The 25,618-nt window shown below is 45.9% G+C and overlaps 1 protein-coding gene and 1 long non-coding RNA gene across 5 annotated transcripts in view; one reads left to right on the top strand and one right to left on the bottom strand.

The window, feature by feature from the left end:
* Positions 1-25,618, top strand: part of SLCO3A1 (solute carrier organic anion transporter family member 3A1) — a 319,399-nt gene that overhangs the window by 287,649 nt on the left and 6,132 nt on the right. For 2 of the 4 annotated variants that reach the window (XM_086711484.1, XM_086711481.1), the window contains 2 exons: positions 2,937-3,001; positions 22,312-23,717. In XM_086711484.1, the coding sequence (XP_086567610.1) occupies positions 2,937-3,001; positions 22,312-22,691 (445 nt within the window). In that variant the 3' untranslated portion in view covers positions 22,692-23,717. Of the gene's footprint in view, positions 1-2,936; positions 3,002-22,311; positions 23,718-25,618 lie in introns of those variants that run through there. The other 2 variants (XM_086711483.1, XM_086711482.1) reach the window with 2 other exon arrangements.
* On the bottom strand, positions 8,660-19,342 carry LOC147580419 (uncharacterized). Its single transcript, XR_015252892.1, has 3 exons — positions 18,446-19,342; positions 11,339-13,202; positions 8,660-9,646 (listed from the first exon to the last, which is right to left on the bottom strand). It is a non-coding gene; the product is annotated as an uncharacterized LOC147580419 (long non-coding RNA).

Below are 25,618 nucleotides of genomic sequence, written 5' to 3'. Positions count from 1 at the left end.
CCAGCTCACTGTTTGTGACTGGCACACCAAACACAGAAAGTTGAAATCTTAATCACTTCGAAATCTCAGCTTGAGAAACAGCTCTTGGGGATTTTCGGGAAACATTTGATTCCTTTAAATAGATCAGCAACAGATGGCCTACGTGACCTAGGCTGGGCCTCGGCCATCACATAACCCTGTGCTCTGCCGGGGCCTGCTGGAGGCCCAGGCTCGCACGTTGTCCCCGTCGAGATGGCCAGGGTAGCACCTTATTCTGTCACTATCCCAGTCCATTTGGCCATCACAGGTATTCCAGGCAGGCACAAGGGCACAGTCTAGGCCACCTTCCAGGTATATGCTGGCCCTTGCCCCATTCCAGAGTGATGGCCCCACTGTAGCCCACGTAAAGCAGCTCTCAGAACATCCACAGGTGAGGATACAAGCTAACACCCGCTGCACCCCCCTTCAGAGCCAGCACTGAGCTCCTGTTTTAATTACGTTTACATCCTTATTGCCATTCCCCTTTTACAGAGGAGGAGGCCCGGGGAGTGGTTAAGCAAGCAGTATTCTCGAGGTCGTCAGCTAGTAAGCGGTAGACCTCAGATCCCATCCCTGGCCTTGCCCGGAACTTTCCATAACATTCAGACCTGAACTCTCCATTTCTTCGTAAGTAGATCTGAGAAGCAAGATTCCCCCATGGGAACAAGTTCCTCAACAGGATATGAACAGAGATCTTAGCACCTTGCTCATTTTATTCCTAGTGACATGATAGCTAAAAGGAAATCAGATTTCAAGTGATAAATATTCTAGCTCATTACGCCAGCACGTTTTCTTGAAAAGGAGAATTTGCTTTTATTTATGTGTCTTTCAACTTAATACCTTCAAGTGGGTATGCAAAAACCAGAACCGTGGAGCCAATAATAGCTCCGAAGAACTTGGATTTTGTAACATGCACATTCTAAAGAGAGCTGGCTGTGTTTCTGTCCAGAAACATCGATCTCATCATTGACATTGTACATGTATCTGGCTGAATCAGCCAGAGAGTGGTTTCCCCATCACTCCATGAAAGTCTTAACCTACTTGCCTGTATCCCACTCTTTACAATCGAGAAGAAAGGGGTGTTTCCCCAAGAATAACACATTTATAGTTTTCACTGAAAATCTTAGAAATATGGCCAAGATTGTAAAACCTACATCTCTGTTCATTTTGGTTTTTTTTATTTTAAAAAAAAATTTTGTTTTAACGTTTATTTATTTTTGAGACAGAGAGAGACAGAGCATGAACAGGGGAGGGTCAGAAAGAGAGAGGGAGACACAGAATCTGAAACAGGCTCCAGGCTCTGAGCTGTCAGCACAGAGCCCGACGCAGGGCTTGAACTCATGAACCGCGAGATCATGACCTGAGCCGAAGTCGTACGCTTAACCGACTGAGCCACCCAGGCGCCCCTGTTCGTTTTGGTTTGACAGTGTCTTTTGGTCCACTCTACCAACAAGCCAAAGACATGCCCACTGAGGCTCAAACCAGGTCATTGGATGGATGGCACTGGGTGTTTGGATGAATGATTCCTGGGGTCATTCATTTAGCTAGAATCTAATTCTAGCTAAAATAGATTAATAGATAAATGATCTCTCAATCTATCAGTCAATCTATCTATCTACTAAGTCCTGGGTACTAGATATCCTAGTGGACTTAGATATCCTATTGCAATGTAACTTTGTTTCTAACATTTATTTCCTACAGAATTGATTGCCTAGGTCCTCCCTCTATTGCATGAGCCTTCCTGGTCTTTCAGCCATATTGAAGTGCTCCTGGTATTTACAAAGTCTCAGCCACACTGGACTGGCTCTAGGCCTAACCAGGTCCTTCCAGGAGACATAGTACTGTGCTTACCTCCCCATTTCCCCTAGGGACTCCCAGTGGGAATGGGATAAGAGGAAGTTTCTCTGTCTGTGGTGTCCAAGATTACCTGAAGGATACGTGTATGTAGTCCGTCAAATACCTCTCTCTTCATGTTCCCTCGCCACCCCACCAGAGATAGGGCCGGTCTGGGTCATGAGTGGGAGACATGTGCTCACCCCACCGACCCACCCACATATATGTTACTCAGTACATCATCACTGCACTCACAATGGACAAGATACAAAGAGTCCCTGGGCCCAGAGAGGACAAGCATTGAATTAATACTAGTTTCAAGAGTAAGAGGCATTACGAAAGAGATGTTATTAGCCAGGAGGGCCCCTCTGTCTAGAATTGGTCATTATTTCTAAACCCCGCCTACTGTCACGCTCATCCCAGAAAATGTTACACTCTGAGAGTGTGCTAGAAAATGTGCGAGAGGCTCATTCTAAGGGACTATTCTGGATAAACCAAAGCCAGGGTGATTGAGTCCATTCAGAACAAAGAACCATGACCAAGGGGTATTGAAACTGGATATAGTCAAATGGATTATTCTGCAAGTGGCCCATCTGGGGTGTCAAGCCACGATCATCTGGTTGATATCACAAAATGACCTGAGAAGGACAAGGGTGTTCACAGCACTGGCTGTTTGAGAAACGTTCAGAGAAATGGTCTTCCCAGTTGATACTTCCCCAATATGTGTATTCTATCAACTTAAGATATTTGCCCGTCCTGGCAAAAGTAAAATGCCTTTAAATGAAGACTTTAGGGACCACATTTGCATGTCTTCCTCCCAATGACAAGATTAGCCTTATTATTTAAAAAAAAAAAAAAAAAAACCCACTGTTAATTTCCTAAACTTATCTTGTTAGTGCAGTTATTTATCAGACTTTAGACAGAGAAAGCAAAAAAAAAAAAAAAAAAAAAAAACCCAAAAAACAAAAAAAACCATTAATTTCTAGAGAATGGCTCTGATGGACAGCAGTGGATGACTCTGGGGTCTGTTAATTGAAGAGGAGTGATAAGGATCTTTTTTTTCCTCTTCATCTCTTTGCATGTAGGACAGTCAGCCCTGAACTCAAGTCTTACGCCCTGGGAGTCCTGTTCCTCCTCCTCCGTTTGTTGGGTATGTATGCTCTTTATTCCCTCAATAATGAATTGGATGCTTATGACCAGGTGAGTAAATATGCGTGAATTTGTCCCACTTCTTGAGCTTGTCTTTTTTTTTCTTCTATGAAGTATAAGTATTAATAAACAAGAGAAACCTTAAGTCTGTAAATTTTGCTCTGTATTTAGACCTATGCAGTCTCTGGATACCACAGAGTTTTCATTTATATAATCCCTGTCTTGGTGCCACCCTGGATTCTCACCAGCATAAGGAGGGAAAGTGATGGCACCAAAGAGAAAACCATTTGATGGTATAAGGTGGCTCCCTCATTGAGCAACCCGCCGAGCAGCTTGTGAAATGCTTCGATTATGGGCTGCCAGCTAGGACAGAGAAGTCTTCTGACAATGTCTCACAAATGGAAACTTTGATCTCTTTAAATTTTTCCAAACTGCTTGAGTTTATTTACCTTGGGTTTCCAGGATGGGAAACAGAAGCTTCATGCTACAGAAGCTGTATTCCAAGGTTTGGTATGGATAAAAAGAATTCAGTCTAACCCTGACATTTTTAAGTTGAGAAAACATAGGATGGGGATATTCCATGGTTCTCCCTGGGTCCTGGGACAGGCTGGGGCGAAGCAGAAAAGGCTGGCCAGGTAACCCAGCTGCCAGGCTTGCCTGACCCTTCTCCCTTTAGACCTCTGTTGCTTTATGAACATCCCTGTGTCAAAGCCAAGATCAAGACAGGGTAACATTTTTTTTTTTTCCTTGAATAATAGTGGTCTTCTTTAATGGGCATTAAATGGTAAATAAATATGCAAAGGGAGATAACCATGGCCTGTATTTTCAGTGTAAAAATTAAACTACTCATTCTAAGTATATAACTGTGGATGAGCACAAAGACTTAGCTATAGAAAATGTGTATGAAAATGTTTGTAAAAAATGAAAAATTGGCCATAACTCAAATGTCCAGCAGCCTGGAATTAGTTACATCCATTATGATCTGGAATCCCACTAAGATTTATGTTCCCCTTTAACATTCTGAAAGGTATTTATAGACTTGGAAAGGGCACATGACATGTGGAGGGGGGACAAGGTCTATGATATACTAAAGTGTTTTTAAAGTATAAGCATGGAAAAATATTGGAAAGCTAAACACAAACATGGTATATTATTGTCTTTGAATAATATTATGTTATAAATAATATTTTCTAGAGGTTTTAAAATTTTGAATGAATATATATGTGCCTATGACTTAAAAAAATTTTTCTTAATGTTTACTTATTTTTGAGAGAGAGGGAGACAGAGTGCAAGTGGTGGGGGAGGGGGGTGGGCAGAGACAGAGAGGGAGACACAGAATCCGAAGCCGGCTCCAGACTCTGAGCTGTCAGCACAGAGCCTGATGCGGGGCTCGAACTCATGAGCTGTGAGATCATGATCTGAGCTGAAGTCAGACGCTTAACCGACTGAGCCACCCAGGTGCCCCATATGTACCTATTACTTTTATAATGAGGTGAATTCCTGTATAATATATGGAAGAATATGAAGGATCCACTCACAAGGTCCTTCCTGGAGAATGATAAGTACAGGGTGTGTGCACCTCCTCACTTCCCTTCTCCACCTGTAGCCAGATATTTCTAGTCAGTCACTGTGATCCATCCTGCTGTGCCCAGGACAGGGTCTCAGAGTCCTCCCGATGATTATCAATCCATGTAGGTGGGTAACTAGGGAGACCTAAATGGCATTTTTATCTTAGGTCGATTTTGTGGAAAACAGAAATGCTCTAGGTATGAAGATCCCCAGTTAAGACAAGTTTAGTAGGAATTCAAACTAAAACATTTGGGCCTTCCGGGAACTTGTAGTGCCCTGTAGAACTCCATAATCATGGGGTAATCGTTAGGTTGATTCTTTTCTTCTTCTCGGGAGGGTGAAGTCTGCATGCATCATCCTTCCTTACCCCTGTTGCCCTAACTTGGATGGATAAATAGATACATGAATGTGTAACGTCAGGTAGCAAGTTGGGGACCCTTATTTCTGTAAATAGTGAAACCACTTCGCATATACATTCATTCAGCGCACTAACGTTTATCGAGCACACCCGGTGGGTTCAGATCTCTGTTGACCATACCCAGGTAAGTGGGTATGACTTCCTAGTAGTCATTTTGCGAGCTCACCAGGGAAGGTGGGAATCCCCCATCTGTGGGATTGTTGTAGGAGAATCTCCACCTCTAAACAGACGCTTAAAGACTCAATATAGCAGGTAAAAAAAAAGTTACCCTTCAGAATAATTTGATGGCATAAAAGGAAAAAAAAAAGGCTTGTAAAATATTTCTGAAATGTTAATGAAAATTAGAGGGTACTCGAAGACAGAATGGAAAATTATAGAGCTCGTATAATGTGACACTGTTAGGATCATTGTATGTTGCCCTCATGCAATTCCATTATTTATATGTCTGCCCCAGGAATAATCAACCAGGCATTATCTATAGTGGTATTTTTCAACTTCTGTGACTGATCCCCAGCCAGAGAGAAGTTTTACATTATGGACCAGTGTGCACATACATATGCATTAATACAGCTGGAACAAAAATCTCACACAAAAAATACCCTTAATATATGTGTGTATTCTTTTCTGTTTCATGCTTTTGAAAAAGTTGGTCATGACACAGTCTATTGATTTTGTTGCCCATTCATGGGTCACAAATCAGTCTGGAGAACTCTGCTCTAGCAGGATAGGACAGCTTCATCTTTTACTTAAAAGCAGCTTATCAAAGAAGTCTTTGCTGTTGGCCTGATTCCATTTCCTGCAGCAGCACCCGATGTGATTAACCACCAGTTAATGTTAATGAGGGGTCAACCAAGAAATCGGCTTCCATGACATTGTCGACCTTTGTGCTTGGGCCCTGTATGGGTAATGGGAATTCAGTAGAGCATCACAGCTTGGTGATGGTGTCTACACAGGTGCAGTTGGGGACACGTGGAGGAGCCACCTCACCTTGCCTTGGGATGGGGCGGGGGTGTGGGTCTGAAACAGTGTGACGTCTACCTTAGACATGAAGACTGAGCAAGAGTTATATAGATGAGCAAGGAGAGAGGGCTATAATGGAGGGACTTATGGAAGTCCAAGCCTGGGAGGAAGCACCATGTTTGGGGCCACAGGAAGTCGAGTGTGGCTAGAGTGTGCAGGACAAGCAGGCACGGGCCAAAGATGGGACAGGATGGGTGGCCGTCAGAACATGACCTGGAAGGGTTGCTGCCCTGTCAATAGCTTTGACCTTTCTCTCTCAGGTTAACGAAGTCATTGATGGTCTTTAACCAGATTGTTGTGTTTTGGAGGAACGCCCATGGTCCACTGTATGGACAATGAGAATGTACGGACTGAACTGTAAGCCGCTGGTCTAACAGAGTAGCTGATGGCCTGGGCTGGGGAGGGGCGGGTGGAAGAAGAACCTTCGAGGCCTGGTCTCTGAGTGAAAGTGTACCTGCTGCAGTATGTAAGAGGGAAGAAACCACAGTGACAGCTCCTTACAAAGGCTTGGATCACAGGGTGAATGGGGACATTACCTACTAAAACAGGAAGACTAGGAGGGAGAGGACTTTGGGAGTGGCATAGGCCAGCACTGTCCAGTAGAACTTTCTGAAATAATGGAAATGCCCTGTATTTGCATCACATGTGGCTATTGAGTACTTGGTTTCTATAAATTTTAATTACTGATTTTTATTTAAGTAGCCACTTGTGGCCAGTGGCCAGTCTCTGATGCACCACCCTTAGGAGAGCGTGAGGAAGTGGGGCAGCATGGGGAGATCACTCTTTCCAGATACAGTGAAACCTTGGTTTGCGAGCATAATTCATTCCGGAAACATGCTTGTAATCCAAAGCACTTGCATATATATCAAAGCGAACTTCCCCATAAGAAATAATGGAAACTCAGGTGATTCATTCCACAACCCAAAGATATTCATATGAAAATGATTACAATACTGTGATATAATACAAAATAATTGAGAAAGTAGAAAATACAAAGAAAAATAAACAAATGAACCTGCACTTACCTTTGAAAACCTTCGGGGCTGGTGCGAGGGCAACAAGAGAGAGAAGGGTTATTGAGTAGGACAGCTTTCATTATCACTAACAGATGTTGACTACAGTACAGTATTGATAAACTCTTGTCATATACAGTATTTAATGTAACTGGCAATAAGGCAGCAGAGGAAAGGGTCTCTATCTGCAGGCAGCCTGACGTAGCCTGAAGCAGAGCATTCCTAAGCTTACTCTTTGATGGAGAAGCAAAGGACTGTCCCGAGGTGCTTTGAAGTGACAAAAAATACACTAGAGCCAGCTGTGGGCACCTTCCAACGTTCTGAAAAATCACTGATTCCTGCCAAACATCATGGCCTGAGACCGAGCATCTGAGCGTGGGAGATGATCACCCACCATCCCACAGAGAGAACGGGGGGAGGGGTAGGAGAGAGAGAGAACCATTGGCTCAGTTGTGATCATGTGATGTGCAGCATCACGTACTACTCCTATTGGAAGACATTGCTCATTAATCAAGTTAAAGATTAAAAATGTTTTGACGTCTTGTGCAGAAGAAATTACTCCCAATCCGAGGTTTTACTGTAATTAGCTATGAAGAGTATAAGGAGAGAGGGTAGGACCCAGAAGCGAATGGGAGACTATTTTTTTCCTGTTGCTTTAAATGCCAGTGGAAAGGAGTTGATAGAGCAGGGACTGTAGTGTCAGGGGTCAGTGTGGCTCCGTGAGCTTCCCCAGCAGCTTTGGAGAAGTGGGAACACGCGGTTGGTTGTATCAATGGCAGGTGTGGTAGGAGTGTGGGGCCAAGAAATTAAGGAAGACCAAAGTGGGGTTAAATGGACTATGGTACCTCAGCTGGATAAGGGAAACATGACAAAGCCCAGGGTGTAGAACCGCATTGGTGTCTGTAGAGAAGCCCAAGGCTTCTGGTAGAAATCGAGTGGGGGAGAAGGGCACTGAGCTACGTCAGTAAATTCAGAGTGAAGTGAATGGTCTCCTCCGAGCAGAATTCCTGATGCAGTCAGATCCGTCCCTCTTCATCCTTTTGCAAATGCCTGCTCGCTGCTTTTCTCTCTGGGTGTTGGCAAGCCGTCTGCTTGAAGACCTGGTCCAGAATCTTGGCCCTGGGGTCCACTGCGTGCCTTGGATGTTAGGCTAAGTTACATTAATGGAGACAAATAGTCGCTGAGATCCTGCTACACCCGAGACACTGTTCAAGATGCTGCAAAGAATGTAAAAATACTCAGGAGCCAGCATCCTGCCCTCAGGGGGCTCCAGTGGGAGAATGAAGCAGGTATGAGGAATATATAGGGCTAAAAGGGTCCGGACCTTGAATCTCAAGGGAAAAAGAGATTTTACTTGGCTAAGTAGTTGCCAGTGTGGAGTGAATGACAGATTTAGAGAAGACTGGATATACATTGAGAGTTCTGATTTAGGGAGATCAGCCTGGCAGCAAGGTGCACGGAGATTCTGTGAGGTGTGGCACAACTAATCAACGCATCGAAGGGAGAAGCGGCTAACCACAGCAGGGCAGTGGGCTTAAGAGGCAAGGACAAATGGAGGCCTACAGTGGAGGTAACATCTACTGAGACCCCCTCACCCCGTATCTAACTATATGAAAGTAAAAGAGAACCAACAGAAGCACAAGGTGCAGCAGAGAATTTCAGCCTCAGTGACGCGGCATATGGAGAAGCCTTTCATAGGGCAGGAGATGCAGTCTGTCAGGTGTCTCAAAGGTATTGTTGGGGCTGGGCTGGCCACCACAGACTCTCCTCCCACCAACGCCTGCTCTTAGTTTTCAGAGCACCTGCTAAGCAGAAAGCATTGAGAATCTCAAGGTGCCCGTCTGGACCCAGGTGTCATTCCCAAGCAGACTGTCCCCAGATCTTGGGTGATTCATGAAGGTACTGCAGGAACAGCACATCTGGGAAGCTCCTGATACGGTGCATCAAACATTTGCCGAGCTCCTACCACGAAGTCGTGAATATAGAGAAGTTCTACAGGCAAGTGGGAGACGTGAACCCATTAAATGAGCGCTTTGCAAGAAGTAAGCGCAGTGTGCCAGAAGCCCCACGTGAGAAGCCATGCGCCCAGCCGTGGGAGGATCGGGATGGGGTACAAGGGATGGAATGCATGGAACACCCCTCCCACTCGTCTGTGCGTCTATTTGGTTGTTCATCAAACATTAAGCAACGATGGGTCTGACATCCTCAAGTGCCGCCATCACCCAGGATCTGCTTCCCTACCTGCACTCAGGTGTCATCACATATTCACCGTGGACCGCTCTGCAGTCAGGCACAGCAGGATTTGAGTCCGGCCCTGCCACTACTGGCCGGATGGGTGTGGGGAGGCTATTTGAGCCTTAGTGACTTGAACATGGAGCCCAGGGATAAAATGAGAGCAGAGCAGCATCACCCAACCTCTCCGATTCAAAAAAGTGAATGTCAAGTGCCCACGGGCAAAATGCTGGCCAGTGCCAAAAGTCCAGTCTCTTTCTTAGCATTGCTGAAGCAGAGAGAATCTATTTTTCGCCCCCCCCCCCCCCCCCTCAGCGGCTTGTGCTGGTCAGGACAGTAATTCTAATCAGGCTGAAGAGGGATTGCACGGTGACTTCAAGTCTTGGCAGGTAATCTGGAGAGGAACGGATACGTTTTGAAATGTAAATGCCAGAGTAATTTTCAGCTTCCGTTTTGTCCCAAAAAGGTAGGTGAATTTCTTTTCTTTACAAAAGCCTTTAAGTTCATCTTTAAAGTTTACACCAAAGAGTATAAATAGGCCCAGCTTTTTCAATCGGGGGGGGGGGGGGGGGGGGGGGGGGGGGGGTACGGCGGGGAATGAATTAAATAGCCAAAATACAAAACCATGGGGTTTAATCTCCATTAATAGATTTCAGGAAAACAGAGACCCTTTCCTTGAACAGTACTGCAATTTTTGCATTGAAATATATAAACATACATGGCTGCAGCTGGGACCAGAGTGTAATAGGAAGAAAGATTTAATCCTTTTAATATTCTCTGTAATAGCACATAACAGCACGGAGCCTCCGGGTACCCTTCCCAACCTACTGTGGGTTTCCGGTGTCTCTGTGATGGGGCACTAGTTCATCCCTACTCCATCCATGAGTGTCTCCCCAGGAGACATAGGGAGAAGGGAAGGCAAAGGGACGGGATGCTACCGTAGCCTCCAGGGAGGAAACACACAGTTTCTAGAATACCATACCATCATCACCCTCCCTCCTCGTTCCTTAGGTAACTGAGGGCATAACAGAATGAAGAAGCTCAGAGCAGGAATAGGTCCTATACCTTATCCACTTGGCACCGCTTCTGGAAGCAGCTGATTATCCTCCAAAACAGACTTATTCTTAGGACATGAAGGAGTCTTGCCAGTTAGGGTTATTCTCTGAGTCTTGGTTTGCAGAGTATTTTGCAACTCTTTTCTCTGGAGATGGTGATTTCAAAGAGGGCACATCTCCAGGTATCCAAAGAACAGGAACGGAACCGGATTTGTTAAGAGCCCACTACACGAGGGGCTTTCGCAAATGCCGTCTCATTCGATCTGTATAAAAACTTAGTACAGGGAGGCATCTTGTGCCCATTTTAATAAGTAATGCGACTGAGATTGAGTGGAGTGACTTCCCAGGGTGGCAGGTTCCCAAGTGGCAGAGTTGGAAGCCAGAGTACGTTATCTTGGGTCCCAAAGCTCTCATTTTCTCCCCACCACCGAGCAACCTTCAGATGTGAGCTCTCTCTCTCTGAAGAAGGGCAACTGTCAGCTCTTTCTTCTGACAAGTATCTGCCTGAGTTGTTCTGCAAAATACTGAGTTTGCTTACAAAACAGTCTCCCAGCCTTCTCGATGCATTAATGACCCTGGAGAAGGGAGCACTCTGGAAAGATCAGAACCTCCTTGTGTGTGGGTTTCCCCCTCCACACTTTGCAAAGATCAGAACCCCTGTTTCACCTCTGAAAGCTTCAAAACCAGCCTTCCGCAAGCCAGTTATTCCCAGGAGCTTAGCAGCAGGGTAAATAAGATGTTTTCTGTAGCCCTGGAAATCCCTGATAAGAGCCCTAAAATCTTCGCTTCAAATCAACAAACTTTGAATTAGTAAGAAGGAGATTATTGGGTTTGGGGTTTTGAAATGTCAAGCCTGAGACAAATAATTAATCTCTCTCAGCTTCAGTTTCCCTGTCCATAACATAGGGAGTGTTATAGGGTTATGGACGGGGGCTCCTAATACATTCAGAGTGCCCCCCGACAGTGCCGGGGAGAGGGGTAGTTAATAGACAGTAGTTACTGTGTTAACCTTAAAAATAAAAGTTACTTACCAGCAAAAATGGGTTTATTCAGGAATAACAAAGAATTGAAATTTGGGACATGCAAGTCACTGCAGCACCACAGGCAGGTCCTGTTGTAAACAAAGGAGAGGAACGTTATTTTATAGAGAAGGAGGAGGAAGTTGGGAGGTGATGCTTCCTCAGTGGCTGAGATAGTCAGTTTCTTGTAGGAGATGCAATGCACTTCATTCCCTCCTGGGACCTGTAATTGAGGATTCTTCTGTTGGGGTCTATAATGAACAGCTCTTCCTGTAATTGACATTGAGTGGGATGGTTCCCCATTTTATTCCCACTCCATTTCAGTGAGGTGTCCCTTTATTAATTTTCACATTTCCCCCTTTTGATCAAGACCCTTCTCCAAATGCATCACGGGGCAAGAGTCTGGTTTTCACAATTCAGTGGCCTTTTTTGGTCCCTCAGTGCCAGGAAGGATCTTTCCTGGGTGTCACATCACTCGTCCGTGGAAAATTGTATAGATGGGAAACTACTGGGATCCGTTCGAGTCGCAAGGACCACTTCCATCTGTAGTCCATACTTATCAAGACTGTAGGTGCTAGAGAGCATGTCCTTATTGGTCACGGCATTTTTACAAAGGTTTGACAGGCACCGAGTACAGAATCAAAAGTAACATGACCGTTCCAAATTATGTGATGGTTTTAAAACAAGATCCTAGATCTGAAAGTAGCCAATGAGAAATATTTGTGGGCACTTACTCCCACGCAGGGAAGGAAAGTCCCTCGTATGGGGACAAACCCCAGAGTCACGTGTACCTCCTGGGAGTCCCCACTGAAAGCACTCATGGGAACAGAATAGGGGATATTCTGGAAGAACCCAGGAACCTCCTGGAAGAATTAACCAGGTGCGTTTGGGAAGATACAGTGCAGGTATAAACACGAAGCAATAGCTGGTGAACTTTTTGCAAAACAGCAAAACTTCAAAGATGTTGAAAAGCAGCATTGTTATCTCAGAACTGCTGGAACTTAGGTGTATTACTAATAATACAGTAAAGTTGAAAATTCAGAAGCCATGAATTTCGGTTAAGACTCCAGAGGAGTCCATTAATATCCAAATGAAAGAAACTCCTGTGAACCCCGAACCTTCTAACAGGCCTGATCCAGAGATCTCATCAGATGTCGTCTGCTCCGGGGCCGGGAAATCCGGATTTTCAGGTCATCGGATGGCGTGCAGGTCCAGTCAGGCTGTGGTGCTCTCTTTAGAGGGGTCTCGTGGATCCAGGAGTCTGTTCCCTGGTGTTTGTCAGCACAGGATTCGTCAACAGTGCCTTACTGGCAAGGTTGAACAGAATCTTGTCTATTGGAAAAGACACCTCCAGAAAAAAGTCCAGGTTGCAACGTGTGATGCTCAAGGTCTTTGTCTTCCGGTAATACACGGTGAGAAGACTGAAGCATGGCTGTTTTTAAAGAAGCAATTAGGCCTCTCCAGTGTTGAAGCATGCCTTTTATCAATGGTGGGTTAAAGTGCTACCAAACCCAAGTGGGGCTTCCCGTCCCTGAAGATGCCAGTACTCAAAGAGATGAGCTTTTGATTGAAAAGGAATATAAGCTTTATTCAAAAGGCTGGCCACCTGGGGAGAAGGCAGGCTCTTGTCCAAAAGCCAACTCCGAAGTTTCTACCTAGCCCAGGGGGGTTTATAGAGGGTTTAGGGTAATCAGCAAAGGGAGTGCAGTGGCCTGCAACATTCCCTCATCTTGTGCAGACTGGATGATGCCAGCTACAAACATTATCTCAGTGCTCGGGGCTCTGGTTCATGTTTGTGATGTGCAAGCATACTGCGTTCTACCAGAGCAAGGTCTACAGACACACAGAGGGAGGTCGATAAAATCATTTGTGTGACCTTAAAAAAAAAAAAAAAAAAAAAAGACATTTTGCTTAAAAAATTGCTACGCTAATCAGAAAGCCGCGGCGGCTTCAAACAGACTTGCTGGCTTCTGTGGCCTGGCAGAGTTTTGGTGCTTCTGTGCTCCAGGCTAGTGGTCTGCAAATCTCAGAGTACATTAATTCTGCTACAGATCAAGGGCCTTAGGTCAGCAAGAATGGGTTAACCTGAAGCAAGTTAACCCTTAAGACCAGCTGGAGTGCAGCACATTGGACACCCTGTGACCATCCCAACAGGGCTGGATCTGAGACTTGGAAGGACCAAGGGCAGTGCTCTCAGCCAAGCCAATGGGAGGGTCTCTACCCATTCTGCCAGTTGAGTGCCCATTAGCACCATTACCTGAGGGTTGTGGGTGGGATGCACAATGGAAGTGTTGTAAAACTGGCCAAACAACACAGACTTGTCAAAGCACCTGACCGGTAAAACGGGTTCCCTGATCACTGTGAAGTTCATCCCCCCAGGTAGGGTTATTTTCTTCCAACAGAATTTTAGCCACAGAAGAAACAATGGTCTGTCTGCAAGGGAAAGCTGCAGTCCAGAGAGAAAACCTGCAAACCATGACTATAAAACTATCCAGGAGATGGGGGAAGCTGTATGAATTCACTTGCCAAGACTCGAATGGCCCATTGGGTAATTTAAAAAGTCTTACAGCATTGCAAACAGATTTCCCTGCATTTTGTGGTAGGGAGGTGGGCACATTTGTGGTCTTAATATTTCCTCAGGGCGCCTGGGTGGCTCAGTCAGTTAAACTTCTGACTCTTGATTTCGGCTCAGGTCATGATCTCTTGGTTCATGAGATCGAGCCCCATGTTGGGCTCTGTGCTGACAGTGTGGAGCCTGCTTGGAATTCTCTCTCTCTGCCCCTCCCCCGCATGTGCACACATGCTCTCTCTCAAACTTGGAAAAAAATATATTTCCTCATCAGTATTGGTTCATAGCTGCTGTCATGTTGTTAATAGACCAATGGTTTAATACGTGTGCAATCGTAAGCGATAGGAAATTTAGAATTTCTGGTAGGGCCGGATTGTTAGTTGGTCCAAACCAGAGTTCTCTTTTTTTATTGAACCAACAATTATTAGATTGCTAGTCCTGTTTTTCATTTTTGGGGGCCAATTGTTGGGCATCTCTGGTCAGTTTTTCCAAATGATTGTTTAGGAGAACATCCCTTTGGACCATGACAGGGGTTTGGCTACTGGTTTCCCTAAGAGCAGCATTTTTGGTGGACATATTAGCAAGGTGGTTTCTTTTGGCCTCTAGGGAGTCGGTTCTGGAATGCCCAGAATATAATAATATACCAAATATTATTATATAATATACCAAAGTCACAAAGTATTCCAAAGGCTAACTAGATTATCAGTTTCATTATTCGCGGTTTTACCCTCGGCTGAGGTAAAAACATGTAACTCAGCCTGATGGGCCAAAGGTAGAGGGACTGCCAAAGTGACTTCAAAAGGAGCTGCAGTGGTATACCATCATATTTACCATTTTCATCCTTTAAGTAAGCACCTTCAGTAAACCATGAAAATCTGCATTGGTTAGAGGAGTTTCCTATACATGGTCACAGGGAGTCCAGTGGTGATCCGTCAGCATTAAGTGACTGCAAGAGGTCTGGTCCAGGAAGGAGGCTCAGAGAACAGCGGGTGAAGGTCATTGCAGCGAGAAAGTTGGAGGAGGAGCAGCTGTTAGGAGGATGTCCTCAGAGGTGAGGTGAGGAGAATTTAGGATTCAGGCTTCTAAATGATGTTTAGAGGGGGGTCCCATGGCGTCAACTAAAAGGACAATGGCAGGAATGGCTCTGATGAGAGGGGGGTATCCCTGTGCTACAGGGACATGTTGCTGCTGATGGTCCCATGTTTTGGTGGGGACTCCAAGGCATTCCCTTTCTTCTCACATATAAACAGGGAAAGGGGAAGGTGATAATTAGGGTATCTGAGAACAGGGGGCCTTTATTACTCTTTGCTTTAAAGTCTCATTAGCTGTGTCATCTTGATCTTTCCAAATGACAGGGTCAGGTCTGTCTGTTTTTTGTTGTTTTTTTTTTTTTTTTTTTTTTTTTTAGTAAGGCATATAGAGGTTCAGCCATAAGAGAGAAGTCTGGAATCTAATTTCAACAGTAGCCAGCCAGGCCCAAAGAAACCTCGTTAATTGGCAGTTAGGTTTAGGTTTGGGGAGGTTCTGGATGCCATGAAAATTACCTGGATCCACATGTAGTCCTTATTTCAAAACTGCAGTTTCTATTTGGAGACTTTTTTAAAGAAAAGTCTATTTTTGAGAGAGAGAGAGAGAGCAAGTAGGGGAGGAGCAGAGAGAGAGGGAGACACAGAACCTGAAGCAGGCTCCAGGCTCCGAGCTGTCAGCACCAAGCCCGACGCAGGGCTCGAACTCAGACTGCGAGATCATGCCTGAGCCGAAGTTGGACGCTTAACCGACGGAGCCACCCAGGTGCCCTTCTATTTGGAGGCTTTATGTCCCTTTAAGGCCAAAAGCTTTAAGCAGGTGGATGCTGTTTTCTATAAAGAAGTTTGAGAAAGGGAGCAGAGATGGAAATCATCTCTGTAGTGTGACAAACAGCCAGATCAACTTTAAGGTGTGTGAAAAGTGAGAAGGGCTCTCTGTGTAACCCTGGGGTATTACTGTCCAGGTAGAACCACAAAGATCCTTCTCAACTAGAACACTGAAAAATGCACTGCAGTTGTCAACTACAGTGAGGATTTGCTTTTAGTAAGAATAGATGTTAGTAGCATATGGAGCTTGGGAATAACAGTATTGAGGGATAATAATATTTATTGCCTAGAGGTCATGGACAAACTGCCATCTTCAGCCATTGGGTTTTCTCACAAGTAAAACAGGGATGTTACAGGGACTAGTGCAGGGGCTAAGAAGGCCTTGATCCCTGTAATCATCTATTTTATGGCCTTGACGCCTTGAAGGACTACTTTATTTATAGAATATTGATTATTTCTGGGGCAGGGGGAGGTTTTGAGGGATCTATTTGAACCGATGGGAGGTATACTATGGATTCTGCCAATATCAGTTGAAGAGCGTGCCCATAAAAAGGATGCTGGCCAATGCCTCAGGGACAAAGGATTGATAACCCCAGACACAGCTCTAGTGGTGTCAGAGTGGGAGCAAATAATAGGTGCCAAAGGGTCACTTAATTCACCAGGTTGGCTATTTTGATGACCACTGGCAGATTCTTAAGGAGAAAGAAATTCTGGCATGATATTTTTCTAAGAAATCTCAGCCCAATAAATAAATAAGGAGAAAAGGGTGAGTAGCTCTCAGTGGACCTAAACAAAAGGGAGTAGGTTCCAGAGACTGGAAACTGCTGAGGTTTATTAGAGACCCCACCCCCACACACTATTTGAACTGGTTTTGTACTCCGAGGCAGCGGCTGCTGTGTAGCAGGGGCTTGAGCAACAAGAGTGCAGTTTCTGAGAAGGAAACTCTTTGTCCCTACTGACAGCCCATCAGGAGAGTGCTTTCTCTGAGCCGATAGACAGAGAGGCTTGGGAAGAGCCCTGTAGTTCCTCGGGGCCCTGAAACTGGGTACAAAGGCTGCAGGGGACTGTGGCACTTCAGCCTGTCACAGTCTTTTTCCACGGTCCTGGCCCTTTGCAATAATAGCAGATATTAGGGGAGGGTTGGTTGTCTTTAGGGGCATTCATTTGCCAGCATTGAAAATGGAGAATTGTAGCACTCTTTTCTTTTAGATGACTCATCTAGAGCGTAAGTGAGCTGGCTTGCCCCGTTAAATCTGGGGTGTGCAGTTTCCCATTCCATCCTGGTCCTTTTAACAACAAAAATATCCATGTTCAGCCCATTAATAAATCGAGTTTAAGGGTGCCTGGGTGGCTCAGTCAGTTAAGTTCCAAACTTCAGGTCAGGATCTGACAGTTTGTGGGTTCAAGCCCTGCCTTGGGCTTTGTGCTGCCAGCTCAGAGCCTGGAGCCTACTTCGAATCTGTGTCCCCCCCACCCCCTCAAAAATAAACATAATAAATAAATAAATAAATAAATAAATAAATAAATAAATAGAGTTTAATGCTACCTGGGGGCATTCCACATCTAAAGGAAGACCAGAATTTTCTTTAAAGACAATTTGGAGTTGATTGTAATAGTCATGAACAGGTTCACCAGGCTTTTGTGTGCAAGCCTGAATTTTGTTCCAATCAACAGGCTTAAGTAAAAGCTACCATCATTGGTGGGTACAGCATTCTAGCATCCTGCCAAAAATTAGGGGTCTGTTTCCCTAAATCCCCCCTCAGGGTGGTCCCAATGGGCTAGTTTCATCCAGTGTTTGGCCTGGCCCTCCCCAACAAGCACCTGGACTACTATAAATCTGAGAAACCGGGTTGGTCAGTTGGAATAACTGTGAAATTCTTCAGCAAACCTTACGGGAGTCCTTGGCCACGTTAGAAAACTCTTTATGGCTCACAATTTGGCTTTGTTCCAGGGAACAAAGGCAATGTGGGGTTCATTTGGATCCTCAGAGAGACACATATTAATAGGTCCAGGAGAGGAGGGGAAGGTTCCTTCAGAGGAAAAGGCAAGTTCAGTGAAAGGATTAGCCTGAGGGAACATACGGAAGTAAGGAGGCAGTGCAGGGAATAAAGGAAAATGGAGCCAGAGGTGGGAACCAAGCCCAGAGGCTGTGAGACAAAGGGGACAGAGAAGGGGAAAAGTGGCCTCAGCAGCCCTTTTTTTGTTTGTTTGCCTCAGCTACATTCCAGATTCCTGATGATGTTTGGAAGCTTTACAATACCAGTCAATACAGGTGCCCCGTTCTGTTGACAGTTTTAGAACCAGGCCTGTCCAATTCAGTTTTGAGAAGAGTCAATTTAGGAGGATGGAATGTTCCCCACTGAAGATCCACATTACTTTTTGTTAAGTGGTCCCGCTTAGTTAGAAATGCACATGAAGAGGGACCACGGGATTTGAAACCTAAAACCAGCTGGGCTCGCAGAAGAGGGGAGGGCACCCTCTAAAGCAGTTTGACAGCTGGGGCCCCCTTTCTTAGAGGTTTATTCTGTAGAGGAAAAATTTTCAACAGGAGCGACCTGGTTCCAGAAGGAATCAGGATACTTTACCAAAGGCCAAACGAGTACTCTCAGAAAGAACAAAGCCTTAAAACAGATCTCAAATAAAGTCTGGGGAGCTCAAAACACAGAGCGGAGCTTGAAATCCAAGAGACAAACTGACCATCGAAACTCCAAGGTCAACAGGAAGGCAGCTCACTGAACTCCGTGGGCACCTGCCCTGGTTGCTCACCAGCTCCCGAGCTGCCGCAGGTCTTCTCTGGATCCCACCTCTCATCACCAAATAATGGTAACCTTAAAAATAAAAGTCCATTGAGGCACCTAGATGGCTCAGTCAGTTGAGCGTCTGACTTGATTTTGGCTCAAGCCATGATCCCAGGATGGTGGGATCAAGCTCCATGTCAGGCTCTGCACTGAGCATGGAACCTACTTGAGAGTCTCTCTCTCCCTCTGCCCTTCTCCCCTGCTCTCTAAAACCTAAAAGCCCATTATTTTACCAGCAAAACATGGGTTTATTTGGAAGCAGAATTGCAACTCAGGGCACGCAGGGTATAGCAAAACCGTAGACAAGTCCTATCGTAAAGGAGAGGAAGGTTACTTTATGGAGGAGGAAGTCGAGAGGGGTTGTTCTGAATGAAAATCCATTGGAGAAAAGCAAGAGTTCAGCGTGATGACAGCTTCTTCCTGGCTGAGTTGCTGGGGTAGTTGATTTCCTGTAGGAGATGCAACCTACATCTTTCCCTATTAGGGTCTGTAATTGACACTTGTTCTTGCTCTATGGCTCCCCCGTCTGTCCTCTCTAGTCTGTGTTAGAGCAGTTTCCCATCATTAATTTCCACCATTATTATAGCACTCTTGTGGGAGTCTCCATTGGTGACTGGGGAGGCAGTATCTTGCAGGGACAGTCTGAGATTTTATTTGGCCCACCAGAGTGATAAACAGAATGATGGATGGGTGGCTGCATGGGAGCATTAGCCATCAGGTGAGTTCTAGAATGACCTTTAAAAAAAGAGATCCAGTCAGTTCTTCTCTGGTATTCTTTGCACACCTGATAGCCAGAGCTCCCCTTTGGGGAACAATTTTAAGCCAATATAAAGATGAATCTGGTGGGAAAGCCAGTTTGTTTTTTTATAAATATAAAGGGAAACTTATAAAGGTTATGCTTAAAGTATTAAACCCAGAGTTTATTCTAAATTAGTCCCCCAACCCCCTGTATACCATGAATAAGTTAACAAAACCTGTGGGCCCTAGGGAAGGACCAGACTTGTGCATAACACCTCATTTATAGCAGGGCTCATCTTGACCCTGGCCAGGTGGGCAGTATTAGCTCCATTTTAAAGAGCAAGAAACTGAGTCACCAAGAGATCAAGCGACTTGCCCCAATCCTAAGGCTTTCGACACAAGTTCAAGGTTCTTTTCTTCTCCAGCACAAAGGCTCTCCAAACTATGAATAGCTTTTCTAGGCACTTAGCTTTCTAATTTCTGTTTGAAGGCTTTTTCTGACTCCTTCCAGGCTGTGTCATCTGGTAATGGAGCCTGACAGTAGGCAGGATAAAACCGACACCGTTAGCACAAAGAAGTATGCCCTACTTTAAAGATAACACAGTATTTTGGAAACCCTCACACAGATACAGATTCATGAAGGAGTTACGTCTTGGCATTTTAGAGGGATATTTTGGTTCAAGCAAGTATTAAGGAATGGCTCCTTTATATTGTAAATTTCCTCTGATGTGCTTAAAATATGACCACATTTGCCCAATGTGGATTTGTCTGCAACTCTTCCAGTCCCTCTGCACTGGGAGCAAAGAGCCCGTGTGCTGTCAGTCCCTTCCCACGGTAGAGCTGTTGACAGTGTCCTCACAGGCCACTCCCCACTGTGCCGTGACAGGTGAGCTAGGACAAAGTGACCTCAAGAAAGGCAGAAGGAAGAAGAGGGAGGAACATTTGGGGGCTATCGCAACCTCATAAAACCCAGAGAAATAGGTGAATGGAAGCAAGTGATCCCATGAGACCATAGAAACAGCCAGATTTGTCCCATTTTCCCCGAGTCTATCAATTTAAAGTGGCTCCCAATCTCCATTTCTTTACCTAAATAATGTGGAGGGTGACTTAGTTTCTCTTACGTGGTTGGCTCCATTGGGTTAGTCCAGTGGGCTCGTTTTCTGTTACATGAACCAGGGCATTTGTTGCAGGGTGGGGGGCAGGGGCTGGGAGAGCACTCACTGGTTGGGGAGGAAGGCCTCAGACTCATGGACAGACTTTAGGGCAGACAATGCTGGGATTCTAGGAGTTTCCATTCGGCCAGACCAAGCAGACCTGGAAGCTGCAAAGAGGGAGCAGGTTGTTGATTTACAGAGTCAAGCTGCTTGGGAAGTTTAATGAGGTTTCAACTAAAATTCCTACTCTGGAATTTCTTTCTGGGCTAACCCGGGACCGAGCTGGGAAGTGCTAAGGCACCTGGGCCCAACCTTGTTGGCACTGATGGGACAGTGCAGCACCCCTCCCCCTCCCACACGCCCATCCCAGGCCTGACATTAAAACGAAGGAAGCATGGTCTCCCTCAGTGAGCCTTTTCCCTCCCAGGCTGCCTTCAGGGGGCCCCTCCGAAAGGAGGGTTTGCAGCATGTTTGACACACGTGTTTTAATTCTGGGGATCGTGAATGGACATCAGGGGTTCATGAACCACCTGAAATATGGGTATGATTCTTGTGGGTAGATGTAATTTTCTGGACTTAGGATCTAACTCTCATCGAATTCTCAGAGGGACCTTCCTTAATAAAAAGTGAAACGCTCCAGGGCTGGCCCTGGAAGGAACATTCCAGATAGCAGGATACCCCAGAAATGGGATCTCAGAACTGTTGCCACCTGCTTCCAGTGATCACTCTCTGCCTCTAAGGTCTCTCCCTGGATATGATTGGCACCACATTCTGGCCTTAAGGGTACTTTTTTGTTCTGAGGTAATTAATCTGTATTAATGAGCCATTCACTGATTTCCCATTGCACAGATGAAACAGTTTCCCCCCCCCGCCCCCCCCCAACAGGCCAGAATCCCCAGGGGATGACTTCACAATGCTGATGAGCGGGCCACACACCAGACATTCTAACCTAGTTGTTCTAGGAGGGAACACCTTGGATGATTTTAATGTGCAGCCAGGACTGATAACTTTTGAGCTTGGACAAGGGACAGAAACACAGAATTGAACTGAGGAGAGTTTTCATCTCCGCCATTTTTGATCGCTGGTTGAAAGTGCCCGAAATACTCTAGGGTGAGGGTTTGAAAACGGGTTCCCGGCTCAGAATGAAAAGGATTCAATCCAGTGGTAACATCCAGGGGAAGGGAAGTTGTCAGCATGTATGCAAATGGTTTCCATCTTAAACAATACACACATACACATGCATGTGTGCGTGTTATACATACTTGTGTACGTAACACGTGCACACGTATGAGGCTGCATGTATGCATGTGTGGGTACAGACACACACACAAAGGTTAAATGCGCTCGTTTCAACTTCTGTTCCCTTCTGTTCCCAACTCCCTCCACTCGGACACAGCCTTAGAAGCCCCGTACAGAGAGCACGATACCTCCTTGCATTTCCTCTGTGTGGTTGTACTTCTCTGACACGCAGAACGGTCCCTTCAGGGAAGCTTCTCTGTCTCTTCTCAGACTCTCAGCGGATGACAGTAGTAGCAGACGTCATTTATTTTGTGTTTACTGTGTGCCGGGCACCGTCCTAAATGCTTTTCCTGGGTCCATTTAGTCCGTTTTCACAGCAGTCTGAGCAGAAGTGATATTATCCCCATTTTGCAGATGAGGAAACTAAGGCACAGGGGGCTTAGAGACCTCGTGCAGGTTTGGGCGGAGCTGGGGTTCGGACTCCGGGCTGTCCCGGCCCGTGCCGTGGAGCCACCCAGTGGGACACGCCAGCCCCGTGGTCCTGTGGGGGGAGGGCGGTGCACGCGTGTGGGCTGGAGAGGCCAGTCTGCAGAGCCCGAGGGTAAGCGTGCCGTGTTCTTTCCCCCTCTCGCAGGCTTCATCCCCCCTCCCCTCATCTTTGGGGCCGGCATCGACTCCACCTGCCTGTTCTGGAGCACGTTCTGCGGGGAGCAAGGCGCCTGCGTCCTGTATGACAACGTGGCCTACAGATACCTGTACGTCAGCATCGCCATCGTGCTCAAGTCCTCTGCCTTCGTCCTCTACACAACCACGTGGCAGTGCCTGAGGAAAAACTATAAACGCTACATCAAAAACCACGAGGGCGGGCTGAGCACCAGTGAGTTCTTTGCCTCTACTCTGACCCTAGACAATCTGGGGAGGGACCCTGTGCCCGCCAGCCAGACCCATAGGACAAAATTTATCTATAACCTTGAAGACCATGAGTGGTGTGAAAACATGGAATCTGTTTTATAGTGACTAAGGAGGCTGAACTCTGTATTAGTAATCAAAGGGTCATTTTTTCCTAAAAAAAAAAAATTTTTCAAAAAAAAAAACACAAAACTCAGTACAGAGACACACACACCACACGTACACACACCACCACCTTTGTCCTTTTTCTCAAAATCAGAGCCAGACAGGATTCAGAATAAGGAGAGCACGGGATCGTGTGTCTGACGTACGACCTGCTGGGGCCCAGAGTCTTCTCTTTGAAGGTTCTTCGGGATGCCGATCGCCGCAAGCAACAGGCACGGCCAAGTTCAGGGAACAGTGGTGGCCCAGCTTGGAGGATGGACATTTCTGGATATACATACACACACAAACCATTTTTTTAAAAGTCTACTAAAAAGCCCAAGTTGACAACATTGCCAGGATAAACACTAGTGACATACCCCGTGCCACCCGCCCCCTCCATGCAAGGGTGGGGGGGGTGTGCAAGTCGGAGCGGGAGCCCCCCCCCCCAACTTTTGCAATATGGGTCACTGTGTAGACGACTCACCCAGTCTGCATGTGGTTCAAGGCCCCAGAGTTCTCTCAGCGATGCTAATGGGTGATCCGTGCTGGAGTCTGTAATTGGCACCTCTCACCAGCTCCATGTTCAAGACTGAGGGCCCAAGGGGGAGCCGGGCGTGGGGGGGCCAGCACCCCACCTCCCCCCACAGCACCCCCCCCCAGCCCCACAGAGTGACCTCAGGAAGCAGCGGGCCTCACCTGGCTATGACTGACTTTGCTCAGAGCCGGTGAAACCCAGCACAGTCCAAGTCATTTGCTTACATTTGCCAAACATTTTGCCATTTAAAAAAAAAAAAAAAATGCAATGCATATGAATTTCAAACTGTTGTATGTATAATCCTCTAATACTATTTTTAACCACTTCTAAAATCTGTGTTAACTCTTCAAGTCACTGACACAGTTCTCTAGGCTGAGTTTATTATGCTGGTTGCTTTTACTTTTCTCCTTTTTTTAATGCACCAAAAATATAATGTGATTCAAGGGATGCAATTAATCTATTGTAGTTTTTGTTTTATCATTTGGTCCTCATTCGGATATTCTGCAAAAACAAGGATATACAGTGTGTTAGAAGAAGAAGAAGAAGAAAAAATGCTTGGAGAAAGAGTGTATAGGCAGCTTGCCTTTAAAAGAATCACATTTGAGACAACAGGGGATAATGTGATGAATTGCAAATTCGCCTTCTGGCTTTATTCCCCATGATTCAGTGATCGCTGTCATGGGAAGCCCTTTTATATTCATGCTTCACATTTCGAGAGGCCTTCTTTTCAACCCGTGGAGGAGACACACTTAGATGTTGGTTGTGTGCAGGGGTGCGGTGCTTCTGGGGCTAGGCAAGAGGAAGAGCAGTTCCCTGGCCCCAGCTGTGGGGCGGTCTGTGGCGGCGAACAGACCCGCAAGGTCGCGGAAGCTACCGCTTGTCCGATGCATTAACATGTCTCTGTTTTCAGGGACAGTCTTGAACAAAGAGGCCTTTGTCTGTTTCGAAAGTGGCCAAACCTCAAACAGCTAGCAAGCAGACCTCATTGTTTGGGATGAGAATCTTGGGAAAACCTCTCGCAGTCAAGCAGCCTCAGCCTCATAAGGCCACGTCCGTAAGGGGACAGAGCTTATGCGAGAGTGTGTGCACGCACACCCACACACGGCCCGTTTAACATACCTTTCGTGTTTCTTCAGTGACCTTTGTCCGGGCCACTTGTGGCCCTGGGGAAGCTCTCAGGGGTGGTTTGGTTGGCTGTTTGCCTTTTCACCTCAGACACATATTTGCAGTTCACCCAGAGGATAACAAAAGAATCAGGAAAGAAAAGAGTGGAGGCTCTGAAGAGAGGGCTGTTGTGCCACATTTCTAACATACACTGTTAATGGGGCAGTTTGAGTGACAGCCCGAAAGCAGAGAAAGCACCATCCAGCAAGGAGGACCCAGAGAGAAGCTGGTGTCCCGGTGCAGGGCCACCGTGATCAGCTGCCTGGGACAGGATGCTTCCAAAACACTCCCACGCGTTTACTTTTAGTCTGTCCTTGTCGGTGAGCACAGGGACAGTCATCAATGTGTTAACTAGTAAAAGGAGGGATTGTTCTCCAAGCGATTCATAAAATATGTATGCTGTGTCACTCCAAAGGTTTTGAAACCTTCCTGTACAGGTTTGGGGGTAGTGTTGCTCTGAAATGTATTGCTAACAGGGCACTGCCGTCTGCATAGCTCTCCAAAACTCAGTACGCACACAGCGAGGCCCGATGACCTGGTGTTTTCACAGGGCCATTTGCTTAAAGAAAAAAAGCTTTTTGAAAACGCTTTGCATTTTTGGATTTTTTTTCCCCTAAGATTTTAGGATGAATGAGATGTTAGGATGAAAAAGGAAAACACCGCCAGGGCTCAATTTTGTCAACAAGTAGGTATGAACCGAAAGCCGTCTATTGCGAGATGGCTCTAAAGTGCGTTGTGTTACCTTTTAGGGTTTTAATTTCTCTCCTACTACAGAACAGAAAACGTAGTCTGGTTTTAGTGTTTCCTTTTGTGCTGCAAAGAATCATTGTACATACAGTGTTAGATCGAGCTCCTCGGTTATTTGTTTGGTTTTGAGTGAATGAAAAGATTCCCTGCTAAGAGCTCCACTGGACTAACAGAAAACTAAAACTTAAGGGAAAGAATAAACCTAGAAGGTTAATGCTAATCTTCTCTCTCTCTCTCCTGCTACAAACTCCTCCGCCATCTTGGTCGAACGTGCCCAGAGATGGATGAAAAGCCTCTCTTTGCTGTGACTTTTGACAGATTTGTGTAACTCCTACGTATATAGGCTAAGTTTTTTGACCAATATTATGCCTGCGTGTGAAGCGAACACCCTTTGTAAAAGTGGGTTTCCCTCTGGGGGATGGGGTTTCGGTGTGTGCTGACA

The sequence above is a fragment of the Puma concolor genome, chromosome B3 (genome assembly GCF_028749965.1).
Source record: "Puma concolor isolate L17-30 chromosome B3, mPumCon1.1.hap2, whole genome shotgun sequence".
In the NCBI taxonomy this organism is placed as follows: Eukaryota; Metazoa; Chordata; class Mammalia; order Carnivora; family Felidae; genus Puma; species Puma concolor.
The sequence above is the reverse complement of the archived record's forward strand: the minus strand, read 5'-3'. Positions and strand labels throughout refer to the sequence as shown.